Source organism: Sus scrofa, chromosome 4, assembly GCF_054392235.1.
Source record: "Sus scrofa isolate SSC_HxYL_T2T_F1_AM1 chromosome 4, Sscrofa_HxYL_maternal_Yorkshire_Landrace_v2.0, whole genome shotgun sequence".
NCBI classification, from domain to species: domain Eukaryota; kingdom Metazoa; phylum Chordata; class Mammalia; order Artiodactyla; family Suidae; genus Sus; species Sus scrofa.
The window spans coordinates 39105393-39126544 of NC_139386.1; the positions used below are offsets into that span (position 1 = coordinate 39105393).

General features: G+C 36.9%; 1 protein-coding gene across 3 annotated transcripts in view; it reads right to left on the reverse strand.

Annotated features, from left to right (window-relative positions):
• MTDH (metadherin) overlaps positions 1-21152 on the reverse strand; it is a 59072-nt gene that overhangs the window by 26123 nt on the left and 11797 nt on the right. For all 3 annotated transcript variants that reach the window (XM_005655348.3, XM_005655347.3, NM_001244623.1), the window contains 5 exon segments: positions 19126-19227; positions 6050-6134; positions 5151-5327; positions 3629-3694; positions 1721-1957 (listed from right to left, as the gene is read on the reverse strand). In XM_005655348.3, coding sequence (XP_005655405.2) covers positions 1721-1957; positions 3629-3694; positions 5151-5327; positions 6050-6134; positions 19126-19227 — 667 coding nt within the window.

The window sequence follows — 21152 nt, forward strand, 5'->3', positions numbered from 1 at the left end:
CCAAGCTGCTGCAGTAACAACATCAGATCCTTAGCCTACTATGCCACAAAAAAACCCTCATTTTTTTTTTTTTTAATTCAATGTGAAAAGATGCTTTACAGAAATGTATGCTTTCAATCACTGCTGAAAAAGAGACTGGGAATTTAGGGATTGTCTCTTCTTCCAAAAGAACTTTGATATTTCTACACCATTTTTGGACACTGCAGGGGAAGAGGGGAAAATAAACTTAAGAGCAGTATTAATAAATGATCTACTAAGAGCCTGCTTCTTGGGCATGTTAGTCGACATGAGTCTTTCTAGGCTTAAAAGTGATGGGAAAAGCAAATAACATAGGAAGACACAACTCTTTCTTACTTAAATACTAAAAACTCTGTCATGTCTATCACTCCCCAAAGTAAAACAAACTAATGAAACATATCTGCAATAAGCACAACAGAAAAGATTTTATGTTCAATGCACAAGGAATTATAACTTTAAAAAAGCACAAAAACAGTAAGAGGTCATTACACAAATGAGCAAAGAACATGAACAGACAATTTGTAAAAGAAATAGAAATGATCAAGAAAGTTGTAAAAAATATTCAACCTCATTTGTGATTTTAAAAAGTTAACCAAAATGATTTATGTATTTTTTTGCTTATCAAATTAGAAAAGATAACGAAAGTAAGAATATTCAACCTTGGTAAGAATATAAAATGGCACTCACGATGAAGCTGACAATAAATACAACTTTCCTAGAAAATACTTTTGACAACATGTCATAGAACACTGTAAACATTCATATTCCCTTTAACCCAATATCATTCCCCAGAATCTGTCCTAAAGAAATATCTCCCTAACAAGTATACTCAATGCAATGTCATCTACAAGGGTTAAAAAAAGAAAAATTATTTCTCCGGTAATATGGGAATAGTGGAATAATTTAGGCTATGCATACAAAATTATATTATAGGGCCATTAAATAAACATACTTACAGAAAGTAAATACAATGTTTGTTACAATATTAAAGGAGGGACAGGAACACAAAAATGTACATATGATTTAGATTATGTAAAGAAACAAAAACACAATTGTACACGGGGAAAAAAAAGACCATGAAGAAATTTAATGGGTAGTGTGGTAACAGTGGGTTCTTCCTTCTCTGTTTGAAGTTCTCCATATTAAACATGGATTTCTTTTCTGTAACACACACACACACACACACACACACACTCCTGAAATTAAGTTGCCTTTAACTTGATGGCTCTTAACAGAAAAAAGCTATTCCACTACTGGTCTTTATCTCTGGAATTCAGGGGAACAATTAATTACAAATATGCATTTTGTAGACTGTAAAACAGGATATAAATTGATACTATAAACTGTACTACCACTTACTATTTTTATTTAAACTCCACAGAATTGTTGAAATTTATCAAAGTCTGCCCACACACTATACATATTGTATCATTAAAAACACACAATTATACCATTTAGCTGCACTGATAATCAAATGTGATACAATTACGTGAAAACATTGAGTAAATAAAAAATACTATTATTTACTTATTAAGTCCTCACTTTGCCCACGTGAAGGATCTGAGATGAGTTGAGTTAGTCATATTATTTCTGTACAGCATCACTAACTTTTCTATTCATGGATCTGTTCCTCATTCCTAAAAATTTTAAAATATACCAGATAAGCATGCAAACAAACTTAAAACTTTCTAATGGCTCTTACCAATGCCAGAAAATATTGAACGGTCACTCCAACTCCTTCCCCAGTCCTTTCCATTTGCATTAGCCTCTCCAGTGTCTTGACCCCAAGCAGATGGCTCAGTTTTCCTCTTGCCTGCAGAGGCAGGTGAAACAGAGTTCCACTTCTCCTCACCTGCACTGATCTGTGAGGGAAGTTTTACAGACTTTTCATTCCAGCCTCCTCCATTTACAGTGAGGTTTTCATTCAATCCTGAAGAAACTTAAAAAAAAGAAAAGAAAGATTAAAAACTGATACATGACTCCTTGTTAAAACTGGGATATTTTCAAGTTTCTATAATTGCTTGATTTATAATTCATTCTTTCCCCTCTACTGTCCTCTAAATAGCTTGAGCTTTAAAGATAAAATAATTTAAAAAGTGACATGACCACCATGGATGACTTTTAATTAAAAAATGAGTAGGTCTGAACTTAATATATACTAATAAATGTTTTCAAAAGCAGGCTGACTTGCTCAAAAGAAGTACAAGAGAGCAAACAGGAAAATAAATACTTTGATATGCACAGAATACTCACCCACTAAGAACATAAAGACTTCTCCTTAGTTACATGCTCTTTCCATACATACTTATCTCTCTCTCTATATATATAGATATAGAATGTATAAGGTATTTAGAATAATAAGTGTATTTAAAATCATTACTCCAAAAACCTGGCTGCACATTAAAATCAAATAAATGAGTTCTCTTGTGGTGCAATGGATTAAGGATCCAACATTGTCACTGTAGCAGCTTCGGTCACTGTTGTGGTGCAAATTGGGTCCCTGGCCTGGGAACTTCTGCAAGCTGGAGGTGTGGCCAAAAAATAAAAAATAAAATAAATGGAAAAATTTCTAAGTCCTCACTTTGATATTGGAGCCTCGGCCCAAACCAATCAAGATCAGAATCTCTAGGGATAAAGCCCAGGGATCAATATGTATGTGTGTATATATTTACATGCAGGTATAGGTATGTATGTGTATGTATGTGTGCATCTCTGTACACACACACACACACACACACACACACTGGTCTATAAGTGTGTGTGTAAGCACACGTTTCTTTTCATATATATGTGTGGCTTTTTCTAAGTTTCCTAGATGGTTGTAATGTGTAGCCAGGATTGAGAACCATGGGAATGAAGGAAGCTGTCAGTGTTAAGAACAAGCCTGAAATAAGAAGGTACTTCTTCATTTTTGAATTTTATGTTTTACTAGAAACAATTTAAAGTCAGATATACCACTCTCTACTTAATTCAATCTTTATCATAAGCAAATAAATAAAATATATTTTCTATTTGTAAAACTCTGCACAACTTTAGACTATAGTCCATTTATTACAAAATATTTGATACTGTTCAAGAAGCAGTTTAGAAGATTATAGGTATTAAGACTATTTAATAAGCAGAGGTAAAGTCTTTTATCCCACATACACCTGTGTTAAACCCTAGTCCAGAAAAAAAAAAATCCTTTTCTCTATTGGTTTAAACAATGCAAACAACAATCAAAATTGCATATAAATTATTACCAAAAGAATGTTTTTACATATGGGGAAGAGGGAGAAACAATTAGAATACACCAAAAACTGTTAGAAATGGGGAGTGACTTTTCTTATCTATTTTCCAAAATCTCTAGACTGTGATTATGCTACTTTAGTAATTAGAAATCATTTCTGGAGTTCTCTGGTGGTTAAGGATTTGGCCTTGTCACTGCTGTGGTGCAGGTTTGATCCCTGGCCTGGAAACTTCCACATGCTGCGCGTGCAGCCAAAAAAAAAAATAAAATAAAAAAATAAAAATTCTAAGCTTTTTTTTTTTGTCATTCATGTGAGGAAGACGACATATAAGTTTCTATTTTGATGGGCCTTCAGTTTAAGTTACACGTAATTTCTCTCACCCTGAAGTGTAGACTCTCCTTTTCCAGACTTAAAGTTGCTAACTTGAACATTTAGATGAGAATCACCTGGTTGAAATAGAAATAAAATTTATTTAATACTAAACAGGCCACTATGCACATTAAATTAGGTGTAACATACAAATTAATTTTTACTAATTGTTTATAATAAATTTCTCCTTTAAGTTACTAAATTCTTACATTGGAAAAAAGGCACAACATATTTCACATGTTCTAGTTACCATATTCTTAGTCAACTACAACGCCAATAAAGGACCTGGAAAATTGCCCAAGTATATGGATAGTCTGCTGTTCTGTAATGGTTATCAAGATTCCCTAAAGCAGAATTGGAGAACTGGGCTCTGTAATTGGATTCAACTTTGCCACCTCTTAACAAGACCAGCTAGCTGCCTTTTCAACAATCCTGGAAGCAAACACAACAACTTGTGAAGATTTTTGCCAGTATTTGAACCAGGACTTAGGAAATATGGCAAGAGGTGAGTCTACATGTTATAACGAAGATACTATTGTTCTGACACTAAAAAGCAAAATGATTACAACGTATCAAAAAACTAGCATGACAGGATTGTGCTAGCAAGGGGGTCATGCACAAGAAAATAAAAGGTCACCAACAGAAACACTAAAGCATGGCTAGCATGTGATAGTGCAAATGATAAACACGAGTCATTGTTGTACTACAGCAATAAATCCCACCAAATCATCAAGCAAAAAAGTAAAAAGTACCAAGGCTAGGACAGAGGTTTGGAGACAAGTGGGAGGTGCTGGCAATTAATAAAAAGTTGAAAGAAAAAGTCAATGCCTTGAAGCAAGAGGAACAGAATCACTCTGCAGACTGATGTCTCCAAGGTGACATATTATATATACTTACTAATAAGTGGGGGTATTAGGTAAGGACAGTAAATGGCTTACTCAAGAATCTTATACATAGATCTATCCGAAAATAATGGTGACATAAAGAGCCACCAAGAAGTCATCAGTATTGAGCATCTGAAATACTAGGGAATAAGATTAGCTCAATAGGTGTTTTGAAATTCCAGTCAGGGTTTATCAAACACCCATAACATTCTCAAAAATTTCTGGTGATAAGAAATCCAAACAGAACCTGTACTATCCAAAACATGCTTCTTTCATCTTGGAATGAAAGGACCCAACATGCAGAATGGTGACAAATAATTCCACTTAATAAATATCCACTATAAGAAATGGATATGTAAGAGAGGTGGGGCAAAGCAAAAACATGAGAAAAAGGCAGCATTTTCTCATGTGACTCAAGGCAGGAAGGCAATTTTAACTTAATAGGCCATTCATTAGGCAGTATGTAACCAGAAACACTGCTGGTATCAGGGAAACCAAAATGTGGTCCACAATGCTCTCATGAAGAAGGGTATATCAGCACAATGATGTAAACAGTTCAAAATAGTCAGATTTTGACGTAATGATATTTTGTACATCTGATTAAAAGGAGCTGGATTTGATGTATCACTTGTATGGTTCACTAATATACCTTTATTCTTCTTGGAACCAACAGGAAATGATGCAGTTGTAACTTGCTCGGTGGTAACTGTGATGATATTTTCTATCCCAGGGATAGTTGAATCCAATGAACCAGAATCAGTCTGCACCTTATCACGTTTACGCTGCTGTCGTTTCTCTCTGTGACTAATTTTAGTTTCCCAGGCTCCTGACATAGCCCCAGAAAAAAAAATGTTATTCAGTAAGGGGAAGACAAAAAAACTTGTAGTTTTTTGGGGAAAATGGGGTGGGGCACCTGAAGTATCATGATAAATTTAGATGTTAAACTAAGAACCAAGAGTGCTGATTATATTAATTTATCCTATGAAGTTATTCTAATTTCATTATGTTGTTTTAGGCAGCTAATTGCCATTATTTATTTTGGTAATTTTAGTCAGATCTGTCATCTATGGTTTAGAAAAACTGATATAAGTTATCTTGTATATCTTTTTATCTTCCTGGATAGAACTAGTAGAAGAGTGTTACATATACTTACTAACAAGTGGGTGTGTTAGGTAGGGACAATAAATGGCTTACTCAAGAATCTTATACATAGACTTCTAGGGATGGCATATTTAAGAACAATGGGAAAAAACCCAAACCATGCTTCTAGGAAACAAAGACAAATGAATGGCTTTTCAACTGCTCAGGATATTGGGCTAGACCTTAAATTTCAAGGCAGTTTCCTTCAAGGAAAGTGCTATTAAATCCTTAAATAATTTAGGGAAAAAAGTATCTCCTAACAATGTCACAGACGTGTACATTAAAATCTAGTCACTAAAAAGAAGAGCTAGACACAAGGTTAAGCAAGAGAAATGCAGCTTTTATATAATGCACCTTGGTACAAAAGGATTAAAATTTTTTCTACAGTCCTTTCACTTGCTCAAGTACCTTCATCAACTTCCTTTCCATCATGGCGTGAACTGTTTTGCACTGCTTTAGCATCTGACTTTGATTTCTTCTTATTTTTCTTTGACTGAAAGTAAAATAGAATGTTACTTAATATTTCATTATGTTTTTGAAAAGGTAGGAGTCAGTAAAATACATAATGAAATGTATGATGCTGACAACCAAAAAAATTTAATGTCTGATTAAAAAACTTAACATTAAAATGGCAATAATAGTATGAGGTTACCATTTATTCAGTGGTTACTATATGCTAAATACTTTACACTCATTATTTATTCCTTAAAAAAAACTCACTGGAGAAGGTATTATTCCCATTTTATGAGATGAGGAAACGAAGACTTGTTAAATATTAAATAGGCTGTTCTGGGTCATACTAAGTTGGTAAATTAGGTAATAGGTCTATCTGGCTCCAAAGTCTGTGCCCTTGGACATCATGCTATCCTAAGGTACTATACAATGGTGTTTTCAGAGAAATAAAATAAAAACCTACTGCTAGTGTTCAGAAGGAAAATGATACACTAATTACTGGTTTCTAGATTTCATAAAGCAGATTGTTGGCATACCCTATGTATAACATACTGATGAATCAGCTGTACAAAGCAAATAATATTTTATCAGTTTCAAAGCAATGTGAAAACATCTAAGATTTGTATATGGTAGATGTTCAGTAATTCATTAAAGAAAAAACACCTACACACATACAAGATATGGACATTTTGGAACGGTCTTCCAACTCCCTTCCACTAATATTTTTTCCTCTCAAAAGCTTGCTAAAGCAAACTCCATAAAGCCATGATTTTTATCTTTAGATGTTTCCCACAGAAAACTAATATTAAAAAAATAGTGATTTTTACTTATACTTTGTATTTACTCATTTAATATTTACTGAAATTGGCTATATATTATTACGCATTATCTTAAGAGTTGACAACTAAAAAGAGATAGGGTAAGCAGTAAATGACAGTTTGAGTAAACAATAAATAATAGCTACTTTCCTTATCAATAAACTATCTGCAAATATTCCCAAGTGGTATGATCTCTTAAAGGTGATTAAAAATTGTCTTTGGCAATGGGAATATATAAAAAACTATTAAAATGATTTTCTTGGAGTTCCCGTCGTGGCGCAGTGGTTAACGAATCTGACCAGGAACCATGAGGTTGTGGGTTCGGTCCCGGGCCTTGCTCAGTGGGTTAAGGATCTGGCGATGCTGTGAGCTGTGGTGTAGGTTGCAGATGCGGCTTGGATTCCGCACTGCTGTGGCTCTGGTGTAGGCTGGTGGCTACAGCTCCGATTGGACCCCTAGCTTGGGAACCTCCATATACTGTGGGAGCAGCCCAAGAAATAGCAAAAAGACAAAAAAAAAAAAAAAAAAAAAAAATCTTTTCTTGTGTTCCCTGTAGCTGATCTGCGTGTTTCTTTTCAAGTTCTCATTATCATTAATATGTATCATGTTTAATGTACTGCTTTATTACATCTAGCAGATCAGGCTCATATCCACTTTTAAAAAATTGAGATGATATTTTTTTAAAGTGCAAAATTCAGTGGTTTTTAGTATCTTTGAAGTTGCACAACTGTCACTGTTACCTAACTCTAGAACATTTTCATCATTCTCAAAAAGAAACCTGGTACTCTTTTTTTTGTCTTTTTCCCTTTTCTAGGGCCGCTCCTGCAGTACATGGACGTTCCCAGGCTAGGGGTCTAATCAGAGCTGTAGCTGCCAGGCTACACCACAGCCACAGCAATGCGGGATCCGAGCCATGTCTGTGACCTACACCACAGCTCATGGCAACGCTGGATCCTTAACCCACTGAGCAAGGCCAGGGATCGAACCCGCAACCTCATGGTTCCTAGTCGGATTCGTTAACCACTGAGCCACAACAGGAACTCCGAAAGCTGGTACTCTTTAGCAGTCACTCCTCACTACCTTTTCCCTACCGGCATCCACCACTAACCTACTTTCTGTCTGTCTTTCATATCCTCTCGAGTAAACATATACACATTGAACATCTATCAGTTATACATCTAGAGCAGGGGTCAGCAAATTTTTCTATAAAAGATCAAACAGTAAATATTTTAGGCTTTGCAGGTCGTATGGTTCTACATGCAGTAACCAAATAATTCTGCTGCTGTGGCATGAAAGTGTGTGTAGCTGTGTTCCAACAAAATTTTATTCACAAAAATAGGCATCTGGTTGAATTTGGGGGCCAGAGTTGGCCAACTCCTGGTCTAGAGGAGTACTGTCCAACCGAAAAATAATGCAAGCAACATACATAATTTTCTGGAGCTCCTCTTGTGACTCAGTGGTTAACGAATCCAGCTAGGAACCATGAGGTTTCAGGTTCTATCCCTGGCCTTGCTCAGTGGCTAAGGATCCTGCATTGCCTAGAACTATGGTGTAGGTCACAGACATGGCTCGGATCTGGCGTGGCTGTGGCTGTGGTGCAGGCTGGCGGCTACAGCTCCGATTAGACCCCTAGGCTGGGAACCTCCATATGCCGTGTGTGCGGCCCTAGAAAAAGACAAAAAAAAAAGACAGAAAAAAAATTTTTTTCTAGCAGATATATCTAACCCAGCACATCCAAAATACTATCATTTCAAAATGTAAGTGTAATTAATATAAAAAAACTATTAATAAGATAGTATGAAAAAGGATGCTAAATGGCCACATCTGACAAGCAGCTACCATACTGGACAGTACATACCTATAGAAACTAATTAAAGTAAATACCCCCACCTTACAGATAAGGAAACTGAGGCCATAAAGAGATCACATAAATCCCTGAAGATAAAAGGTTATAAAGTGGTGAAACCAGGACTAAAACCCAATTCAGACTACAGAGCCTGTTCTCACAAATACTCTTTCTTTCTACATTTAACAGCAAATCTAAATTTAATAATGTATTAGCTATGTGATTTGGGGCTATAAATGTACACTACATTTAATACTTAAAGGAAAACTAAAACCACAAAGGTCTGCCTCCCTGTTACCTAATAGGAGAAACAGACATGTAAATGGGGCATTAGGAGATACTCTTATCTTCAAGAGCTTCCCTCCCAACATATCTATACCAGCCCAATTAATTTACATTACCACTGAAAACCCCCCGCCATTTCCTACCATCTATGGAGCCTAATAACTTCTTTATATGACATATAAGGTCTCATACAAATTAATCTCAACCTCATATTCTTTTTTTCACATATACAATCATTTGGTTCCAACAAAACTGTTGTCATCTCTAAATATTTGTCTTTGCCCCAGCTATACATGAATCACCTCTCAAAATAAAGTACTGCAGCCAGGATGTTGACTGGGACTTTCTTATAGCCTTAATGTGTGCCCCGCCCCCTCTACTGATGGCCAATGCCTAAAATGATGTTTATTATTATTTTTTTAACCCAGCTCAGGTTCCACTCCATTTGCTTTATCGCTGTCACTCTCCCACTTTCCCCTCCTGTAATTAATTAATTCCCTTTAACATCCCAAATGAGGATGCCAATGATGAGCCATATATAAAGTGTAAGGAAAGATTAATTTTTTTTGATAAAGAAACTAAGTATAAATAGAAAGCTTAGTATTTTATTCCTTTATCCCAATGGATCTTCTTGTACTCTACTTTGGAGATTATGGTCTTGTAAAAGCACATGCTGAAGTAGTTTTAGTAAGTCACTCTCAAATTCATAAAACTTAAATGTAAAAAAAATTATGAGCTGGTTATCAAACACACAAATGACTTCCATATTAAGCTCATCTTTTAAGCTTAACATAAATGAATATTCCTAATATTAGACAATACCCAACAAATAAGTGCTATCAATTATTAGAGTGGGAAAAGGTACACCTTGACAGCAAAAGTAGATATAGTCAAATGATTAACTGCTTTCTTAAAAGATTTTGCTATTTTAGGAGTTCCCGTCGTGGCTCAGTGGTTAACGAATCCGACTAGGGACCATGAGGTTGAGGGTTCAATCCCTGGCCTTGCTCAGTGGGTTGGGTATCCAGCATTGCCGTGAGCTGTGGTGTAGTTTGCAGAGGTGGCTCGGATCATGCGTTGCTGTGGCTCTGGCGTAGGCTGGCGGCTACAGCTCCGATTCCACCCCTAGCCTGGGAACCTCCATATCCCATGGGTGCAGCCCTAGAGAAGAAAAAAAAAAAAAAAAAGATTTTGCTATTTTAAAGAATTGTAACATTGTGGTGCAGTGGAAACGAATCTGACTAGTATCCATGAAGATGCAGGTTTGATCCCTGGCCTTGTTCAGTGGGTTAAGGATCCAGTGTTGCCGTGAGCTGTGGTGTAGGGTGCAGACGAGTGGCTTAAATCCCGTATTGCTGTGGCTGTGGTATAGGTGGCAGCTGCAGCTCTGATTTGACCTTCGACCCCTAGCCTGGGACCTTCTATATGCCACGGGTAGATCAGTGGGTTAAGGATCCGCATTGTCACGGCTGTAGAGCAGAGTCTATCCCTGGCCCAGGAAGGTCTGCATGCCACAGACTGAGCACCTCCCCCCACCCCAGGTTAGAATTAAAGTATTAAAAAAAAAAAAGAATTGCTGAGTATAAAGAAAGGCAGAGCAGTACCCAATTAATGCTGGAAAAATTATCTTTTTTTGTGTGTGTCTTTTTGCCATTTCTTGTGCCGCTCCCGCAGCATATGGAGGTTCCCAGGCTAGGGGTCCAATTGGAGCTGTAGCTGCCAGCCTATGCCAGAGCCACAGCAACGTGGGATTTGAGCCGCGTCTGCGACCTACACCACAGCTCACAGCAATGCCAGATCGTTAACCCACTGAGCAAGGGCAGGGATCAAACCCGCAACCTCATGGCTCCTAGTTGGAATCTTTAACCACTGAGCCACGACGGGAACTCCTGGAAAAATTATCTTAAGGAGTATAATCTAAAATTTGTACTGCATCAAAACTATCATAAGAGGGATACTGCATAAGTTTTAAATCAATGATACTTTATTTTGCAATTAGCTATTATTTATACACAACGTAAGTAGCCAGGTTCTGAATAATCCTTATTCGATTTATGAATTCTCTAATCAGGAAGGCACTGGTTCTTAAAATTTTGGCAAACTGACATCTCTCATATTTATAGCCTTATAATCATCTGAAGTATCTGCTAGTAATGTCAGGAGGGATAAAGTAAATGGAGCATGAAAAAGAAGAAAGCTAAGTCTTTTCTAGAGGTTAGAAATGAATACTGGAGTGCTCTGGCCTGCAGACTAGTGGCTGATGTATATAAGGCTTTTCATTAATCCGTGGCAAAAAACTGTCTTTTTTTCTGAGATTTTTGTTCTTTCTACACTCCCACTGGGTCAAAATTCCCTTCTTTTTTTTTGTAATGGTGACAATGGTTTTAAAAATGTACCTGACAAAATTAAAAGCTGTTAGTGAAATTTATTCCGAAAAGTTTTAGCAACCGCCACTTGAGAAGTCTGAAAACCACTGCTTTAGGATCAATTTTGTCCACTTTCTGCCTAAACAAATAAGACTAGTCCCTATTTTCCATGGCTTCACATTTTGGCATGATTTATTTTTTTCACTTGTCTCAAACATACAGACAAGTTAGGCATGGTTAAATGGCAAAGGATGAAAGGCCCTTCAAAAGGCATATGAATTCCATTTCTCTACTCTACCTAAACCTGCAGTTCTTAATCTTAGCAACTTTGTGATACACGTTAGGATGAGCTTAATTATGAAAAGTGTCACAAAGCTTTTAGAAAGTCGAGAGGCTTGCAATTGATTTTTCCCGTTTGGGGAAGGGTTTGTGATTTAAACTAGACTCAGGATTACTCCAGTCACTACTATCCTGATACATTTAAAAAAATGGAAGGAGTAGAGTTGCAGCGCATTTAAGTGCCCAAAATGTGCACTTTACCTCTTTCTTCTCGCCCTGATTATTGTCTTTCACAGCACCTGACTTTAGAGCCTATATTCACTTTTTTCAGTTGTTTCCCCCACTCGACTTCAAGAGAATAGTGACTCTTCTATCAAACATTATATTCCTACTTCCTAGAATAGTGTGTCTTGCACAAAGAAGTTATTCCATTAATATTTGGTTAATCAATGAAGAAGTCTAAAGCTAGACTGCATTAAATTGGCCTGTTTGCCCAACTCTCACTGTCCCCACAAATACAACCTTTGAGCTATTACATTTATATAGTTGATCCATCATCCAAGTCATTATATTGTTTATGTTTGGTGTGCAAGCATAAGTTATGGTACACTGCACGAGCAGCATGGCTATCAAATCATAATGTTAAAAATTTACAAGAGGCATTACTGTTGTGGCTCAGCGGTAACGAACCTGACTAGTATCCATGAGGACGCAGGTTCAACCCCTGGCCCCGCTAAATGGGTTAAGGATCCAGCAATGCCACGAGCTGTGGTGGAGATCACAGATGAGGTTCGGACGTGGTATTGCTGTGGCTGTAGGCCAGCAGCTGCAGCTCCAATTTGACCCCTGGTCTAGGAACTTCCATATGCTGCAGGTTTGGCCCTAAAAAGCAAAAAAACAAAAAAACAAACAAAAAAGCCCATTTTATCTAGCCCTGAACTCTCCCAGATTTGTCTCTCACATTTCCAATAGCCTAATAAACTAATTCCAATTGGAGATCCCATTCTCATTTCAATCTTAGCATTTTAAAAAACAAATTCACTATTTCACTGTATTTCCATCCTCTCTTCCTTCTTCCTGTCTTATACAACCAGAGTATCATGGAAAAATGATGTGCCAGGCAGAGGTCCTGGTTCTGGTCTCTGTTCCACTATTTGTTAGGAGTTTAGACAGAAAAGTCTAGGGTCAGAAATGAGGTTTCTCTGGTAAGATAGTTCCTCTTTTATAATAAGTTATTCAGTTTACCTTAAAGGAGACTTTGAAAACTAATTCCTTGGGTGGAACCCAAGAAATCACAAAGCTATAGACTGTGGCACAAGGGAGCCTGGAAGATCAAGAGTCCAAGACCTAGAGAATTAGATCATATTAAAGCACTCGAGATAATGAAACATTTTAATGAATCCAAAATATAATACTAGGAGTTTCAGACAGGAGTTCGCGGGGGGGGGGGGGGGGGACCAGATAGTAAATATTTTAGGCTTTGCAAACTATAGGGCCTTTATTGCAGCCATTCAACTTTGCTGTTGTAGTGCAAAAGCAGCCACAGACAATAGCTACAGACTATTTATAAATGAATAAATGTGGCTGTGTTCCGATAAAACTTGCAAAAATAGGCAGAGCCTGATATGGCTATGGTCATGGTCTGCCAGTCCCTGGTTTTAAACTGCTATGGGCTATAGTTTCTGATATGTATTATGGAAGATAGAACAAATGTACGTAAACTCCCAGGGCATTCAGGTATTCGCTATTTTGCTAAGACCTGCTATAGCTTATGCCTGTATAAAATCCATGTTGCTTCTGAATAATGTTTTTGGTTTTCTAAACTCTGATCACTCCTAGAACAGTGGTTCTCAAACTTCTTGGTCATAGGATACTTTTATATTCTTAAAATGTATTGAGGATATCAAAGAGCCTTTATGTGGGTTATATTTATTGCTATCGACCTACCATAAATTTAAAATAAGAAATTGTTTAGATACGAATTGATTTATTTCAAAATAATAATTACACATTATATAATTACACCTATATAATTATATTTTCCAAAATAAACATTTTAGTGAAAGGAGTTTCATGTTTTACATTTTAATGTCCATAAGGATCTGCATATCTGTTTTTGCATTAATTTACTGAGATATATTATTTGAAGCATATGAAGATACCTGGCTATGTACACATAGATATGTAATCAGAAAAGGGAATTTTTTTCAGTAGTTTTTTCAGGTAATTGTGATACTACTGATAGTATACCAAAGATTGGTGGTTGCTAAGGGGAGGAAAGGGGAAAAACGGAGCAACTGCTTACAGGTACAAGATTTTTTTCTTGGGAAGAGGAAAATGTTTAATAATTAGATTGTGGTAATAGCTGTGCAACTCTGTAAATACCCTACAATTGTACATTTGAAAGAAGTGAATTCTATGGTTTATCTTAAAAGCTATTTAACAATAATAAAAAAGAAAACCAGTATATCTGGAGCTTAGAGAAGGTAAGAAGTAGGAAAAGGGACTTGAGTCACAGTGCCTTTGGATGATGTTCAAGATTGTGGAGTAAGAGCAATGAGAAATCAGGAAGGATTTCAGGTAGAGGAAGGAAGAGATATTACAACAAAACTTGTCAAATGATAGTTTCTTAAAAACTGTTGCGCCATGAAAATCTGAAACTACATCAATGAGCTTTCTATACTCTACTCCATTAAAATCCACTGGTCTATTTAGCACCTTAAATGAATTTTAACACTCGCCTGATTTTGTAACATACAAATATTTGTCATTTGGGAAATACTAATTCACTGAGTTATATGCATCTTGCAAAATGTCAAAACATTTCATTATATACAATATTAAAAAAAACACATTTGTTTTATCACTGATCTCAGAAATTCTTTATGAAGGGGGATGTTGTTAAGTTCATGCAGTAGTCACAAATTTTCCAAATTTATTTATTTATTTTTTAATTTTTATTTTTAGGGGCACACCCACAGCATATGGAGGTTCCCAGGCTAGAGATCGAACTAGAGCTGCAGCCTCCCGCCTATGCCACAGCCACAGCAACGCTAGATCTGAGCCTTGTCTGTGATGTGCACTACAGCTCATGACAACTCAGGAACTTTAACGCACCAAGTGAGGCCAGGGATCAAACCTGTGTCCTCAAGGATGCTAGTCAGATTCGTTTCCACTGAGCCACAATGGGAACTCCCAAATTTCTAGTTTTCTTTTGGCAACAAATCACTTTATCATTTCCAACAATGCTATCAGTTGTTTTCCTCGAACTACCTTGATTATTTTTGGGAAAATGTCTGCAAGTGCCCAAGCCTAAGTAACCGTGACCTGTCTATCAGTTGTTTTCTCAAGGAAAAATGGACTTCCATGATAAGTGGCTAGACCAGTTTGCAATTCAACTGCACAAGTGTTTTTCCTCAAGACCACTGCTGTTCTTCAGTACACAGCATCCTTTATGCATACTTCTCATGTCATCATACAGAATAATTTAAAAGCATGTATTCAAAGGTCGAGATTTTAGAAAATTAACAATTATCTTTTTTTTACAGATTTATCAAGGATACTAGCGCTCTCTCTTTTTTTTAAACTGTGACTGGATTGCAGTAAAGAATTCAACTACTATTAGTTTGGTGTTATTGCCTTTATTTGTACGAAGGAGTCAGTAGTTTTACCAATTACTGCTTTTGCACCATTAATGCAAATATCAACACAGTGAAAAAGACAAATAATGTCTTAATTATTATGAAAGCGGTTTTGTCTTCTGGGACCTAACAAAAGGGTCCCTGGAACACCTTCCCAGGGGTCCAAGATCCACACTTTGAGAACTGCTGCTTCAGAGAAATTGACAGAGCATTATTTACTAGCCATGTGATCCTGGGCAATTCATTAAGCCCTCTTCAATTACACACACACACACACACACACACATATGTATAAAACGCTCCCATCCCCAAAGCTGTGCATTAGAATTAAAGATGTGAAAATATTCTGCGCTGTGATCATAAAAATGTAAGAGCTTATTGATATATATATACATCCTTTTTTTTTTTTCGCTTTTTAGGGCCGCACCTGCTGCATTTGGAAGTTCCCAGGCTAGAGGCTGAATCGGAGCTGCAGCTGCTGGCCTGCACCACAGCCACAGCAAATTGGGATCTAAGCCACGTCTGCAATCTCCACTACAGCTCATGGCAATGCCAGATTGCTGACTCACTGAGTGAGGCCAGGGATCAAACCTGCATCCTCATGGATACTAGCTGAATTTGTTTCCACCGCACCACAACGGGAACTCCCTTTATTAATATTTATGATGAATGACATAAGTAGAAGACCACTGACTTCATCCTGAACAACGTGATGGTGATTCAGTTTTATATATTTTAGCTTTCACTGTTTCTCTTATTAACAATCTTGATATTTCTATCCTAATTCAGACCTTCATAATCATAGATGCAATACCAATTCTAATCAAAAATGTTGCTGCCAGCTGAACATTTCTAAGTTTTTATCACATCCTCACCCCAACCTGACCAGTCAAACCTATCTAGGGCTTTTCCTTGAGGAATGTCTGAATGCATTATTTTGTTTCTGATGAACAACGAATAACTGTGTTCATTTCTCTTCTCTGCCAAAATTGGCTTCCCCGCTTCTACTTATTGAAGTCAATCCCCATCCTGAAGAGTTCACTGAAGTCAATCTTTTCCAGCTACCTGAAAAGGATTATCTTACTCCTCCGAATACCTGGCACCCAAGGCCTTATATTACCTGATATTTTCTCTCTCTCTTTTTTGCTTTTTGGGGCCGCACCCCAGGCTAGGGGTCAAATTGGAGCTGCAGCTGCTGGCCTGCGCCACAGCCTTGGCAATGCCAGATCCTTAACCCAACTGAGTGAGGCCAGGGATCAAACTCGCATCCTCATGGATAATAGTCAGATTTGTTAGCGCTGAGCCATAATGGGAACTCCCTGATATCTTCTCTTATGCTTGCCTTTCCTCAGCTAGACTGTAATCTCTCTGAAGGGTAAGCACATCTTACACTTCTCTTTATTCCCTTTAGTATCTAGTAACACAATGCATTCAGCCTGGCTAATGGGCCAATGTAAACTGTGTTAGAGACGAGCATTAGTGACACATCAACCTTCATATCCAAATGAAGACCTGGTAGCTTAACTTGCTTTACAGACCCAAGATCTATGGCTCCTGCCATATATGGCTTTTAGACAAAGGTTTATCTAAAAGGCAAGTGACAAGACAAAGTACTCAACATCACTGCATAGAGTGCAGCTGCTCTACAGGCAAATCGTACTCCTCAAAGTACCCAAGATGTGGCTCAGAGGAAAACAACTATATAATAACATATACTAAGGTGTATAAGTAGATAGATCTGAGATGTTTATTCACCAAAAAAAAAAAATTAAAAAGTCTTTTAAAAAGCCACATATTTAAAACACATAAAAGCATATAGCAGAATAGCATAAAAAATTAACTGAAATGAAAGTCATTTGGACTGAACCAAGTTAAAAACCATAAATTCAAGATGTAGGATGACACAAAGAAACACTAGCCATGAGTTGTAGCATTTATTATTCGGCAAAAATAAAATCAAAGAGACAAACAACCAAAGGTAGAAGCCTTGTATTAAAAAAGCAACAGCAACTGAAAGGAGGTGTTTCCGTCAAGTGATTAAAAAGTACATGGGTTTTGGCATCAGAATGAGCTGGGTTCAAATCCTAGTTCAGAAACTATATGAGAAATTACAAAGTCCCTCTATACTTCAGAGTCCTTATCTATAAATGGGGCTATTACTATTTGCCTGCAAGTTGTTTTGAAAGGATCAGAAATAAAATATAGAGCAGTAAGAAGCACAGACTTTGAAGTCAGATGGATCTGGGTTAGTACTGACTATACTCTTAATAGCATAGGTAACCTAAGCCTTAGATTTCTTATTTGTAAGACAGGCATAATACCACCTCCTCAGTGTTCTTGTGAGGATAATTGCAGTAACATGTACAAATATTCTACAAAATCTTAAGAGTACACCCAGTGAGTGCTCAACAAGTAGTCCCCACTATACATAAATATATTCATACATAGATATACACCTCACCTGGCACAGTGCCTGCCATATTAAACATGATTAACAAATGTCAACTATTGCAATTATTTTCCAACATATGAGATTTCAGAATGATTTTAAACTTTAAAGTGTGGTTTAATATCCAGATACAGCCAATCTATTTATGATTTAATCAACAAGAGACAAATGGTAGTTGATTAATTATTCCAACTACAAAATTTTCAGGATGATTCAGAGTGGCAACAGGAGTTCAATGCTCACTAGTAGAGAGAAAGCCCAGGAACAAAGGAAACACTAGATGGGAAAAGCATAATCTATATTAAGCATATAAACTGTTTACAGTATAAATTCTCAATCTCTAAACCGTATGCTTAATTTGTAATTCAAGTAATTTACTATTTATTTTTTGTCAAAGGCAAAGTCAGACATAAATTTAATCTTTCCCACAACCATCCTTCATTTTGAGCCATCCTACCTGCTGCTGTCTTGGCCCTAGACCAACTGCACTGGGCTACAGGGGCAGAACTGATTTCACCAGTTTGTGAAAGATATTTTGAAATTACAAGCATTAAGTAACTGTACCAACCATTTCATACCACTATCCTAGGGGGCTGGGGCTGTGGCACCCTGGTTCCTAGAAATCACTTACCTGTGGTTGTTTTTTTTTGGGGGGGGGAGGGGTTGTTTGTTTTCCCTGAAAAGGAGTTATGCACGCACAGGGTTTAAAAAAAAAAAAAAAAAAAAAAAAAAAGGTGAGGGGAGGATATAGTTTGTAACGTACCAAAAGAAAAATGAATAAAACCCCAAGAATGTACCATTTATGGGGTACAATAGATTGTCTTATTTCAAAACCTAAGATGCCCATCCAAACCTTTTAATTATGACTTGAGTATAGAACATTTTCTTGTGTTAAACAAAGTCAAATTGTATCTAATCAGTAGATAATTTTGTCTCTATCATAAAAAAACCAAAATCAATTTTAACACTTAGTATCATGGGACGATTTATGCCAGATATGCACTATTAACAAAGGCAACACAATTCTGTTTTCAAGTAAGAGGTATGTTACCTTTCTGGAACCTGACTCATATAAAAGATGTTCAAGTCATGAATAAACTGTTTTTGGCGAAATGAATACTTAACAATGCCACAATAGTGTTTAAAATACCTGGTGATATAACATTCCTTAAACAAACAAACAAACAAAAAAACTTTACTTAAATTTTTACCACCCGTCCATTCATCTGCTATGATAAATTCAGATTCTCAGTTTTCCTTAAATGGGGGGGGGTACATGTATGATTTTATAAGTTTCTTTCTTTATTAAAGAGCCTTGCACATAATTTCCTATGTTCCCCAACTTACCTTTTCATTTTTCTTGTCTGTCTCTGGAGGCTGCTTTGCTGTTACGTTTCGAGGAGTTCGGACGACCTCCTCCTCGGCTACTTCAACAGTCCGTCCATTTGGCTGCACAGCAACAAAAACGGATTCCATTACCAAACTGCTTGGCAGATCAAACCAAAGATTTGTGCTCATGAAACAGAAGAGACAATAATCAAATTCTACCCCCGATCCAAATTAAAAAGATTTTTGTAACTGTGTTCCCTAAGACTTGATGGACTACTGTCCCTAGGAATTACGTCTTGTAATATAATAAAAAATGAATTTATAAGCAAAACTCTGTACCATGAATTTCTTTTCTTTTTTTTTTTTTTTTTTGTCATTTGTCTTTTTGTCTTTTGTTGTTGTTGCTATTTCTTGGGCCACTCCTGCGGCATATGGAGGTTCCCAGGCTAGGGGTTGAATCGGAGCTGTAGCCACCGGCCTACGCCAGAGCCACAGCAACGCGGGATCCGAGCCGCATCTGCAACCTACACCACAGCTCACGGCAACGCCGGATCGTTAACCCACTGAGCAAGGGCAGGGACCGAACCCGCAACCTCATGGTTCCTAGTCGGATTCGTTAACCACTGCGCCACGATGGGAACTCCCATGAATTTATTTTCTACTGGCATCAGTATCTCCAATGAAAAAATAGTGGAATGGAAACAGGAAAAAGGAAAACTAAATTGTATTTGCATGCTGACCACCAATTAGCTGTGTAATCTCAGAATATTTCACTTGTTATCTTTAAATCTTATTTCTACATCTACAAAAACTATAAGTCTGATATATTCAAAAGTCCACAAATTTTTTCGGTAAAGGGTCAGATAGAAAATATTTTAGGCTTTGTGAGCCATACAGTCTGTTTCAACTACAAAACTCTGCTACTGTAGCACAAAGCAGCAGTGGATGATACATAAGAGAATAAGTGTGGCTGTGTTCCAAAATAATTGAACACAGTGGAGGGCCAGATTTGGTCCACAGACTACAGTTTCTTGGTCTCTGTATTAGATAATCTCTAATGTTCCCTGTAACTCTTCAACCTAACATCTCTATTGTTCTGGGATTAAGAAGCTTTACTAATCCCACCGCCACAGTTTAAAAAGACTACCTAGGCTTTCCTAACATTCTCCAAATAAAATGATAGCACTCAGAGGTATTCATGAGCAGAATTAAGTCTGTGAACTCCAGATTTGGCTTTTAATCAGAATAATAAGTTTGTTTGTTTAATAAAACATTTCTGAGCCCTATCAGCAAAAATGTACTTACATTCAGGAATCTGAAAGGGCCTAGGTATTTGTATTCTAACCTCTTCTCTCAGGAGTCTACTACTTCTTTTCACTTTCTAATTTCTTTCATATTCAATACATTAAGTTAATAAATCAATATACTAGTTTTAATTGCTTTCCAGTTCTTGCAAAACAGAGCTCCACCAGATTATTACAGTAGAGCTATACTCAAGAAAACAAGTAAAAATGTTTGAAGTTTTTCTAATGTGCCATTACCTGCATTTGCACAGAATTATCAAGGATATGCAGTTGGAAAAAGAGACCCATTAATATCCTAAAACCCAATTTGCAGGCTTCCCAAAGATTTACGGCAGAAAAATCAACAAAAGCTGTCTTTTAGTGGATTAAATTCCTAATTAACCCAAATTTAATCTGCTGAGGCTTAAGCAACTTGTTAAAAGTCAGACAGTGAATGCCAAAATCAGGTGTCTTCACTCTTGGTTTGGTTTTCTTTCTTCTATGTTGTTTTGCCATTTTAATGCTGCCTCTTCTCATCTCTATTTAAGTATGGGGGGGGGCAGCTGGGGGAGGGGGCAGGGGAGGCAATGCACAGAGAAGTAGAAGAAACCCCAGAAAGGAATTTGGATTTAGAGCTGTATTCACATTAGGAACATAAAATTTTAATTCTACTTTCCAATAGCACCACCTTACTTGTCAATTCTCATATGCTATTTCTTATTTCAGACTCTCTTTTTTCTTTTCTAGGGCCGCACCCTCAGC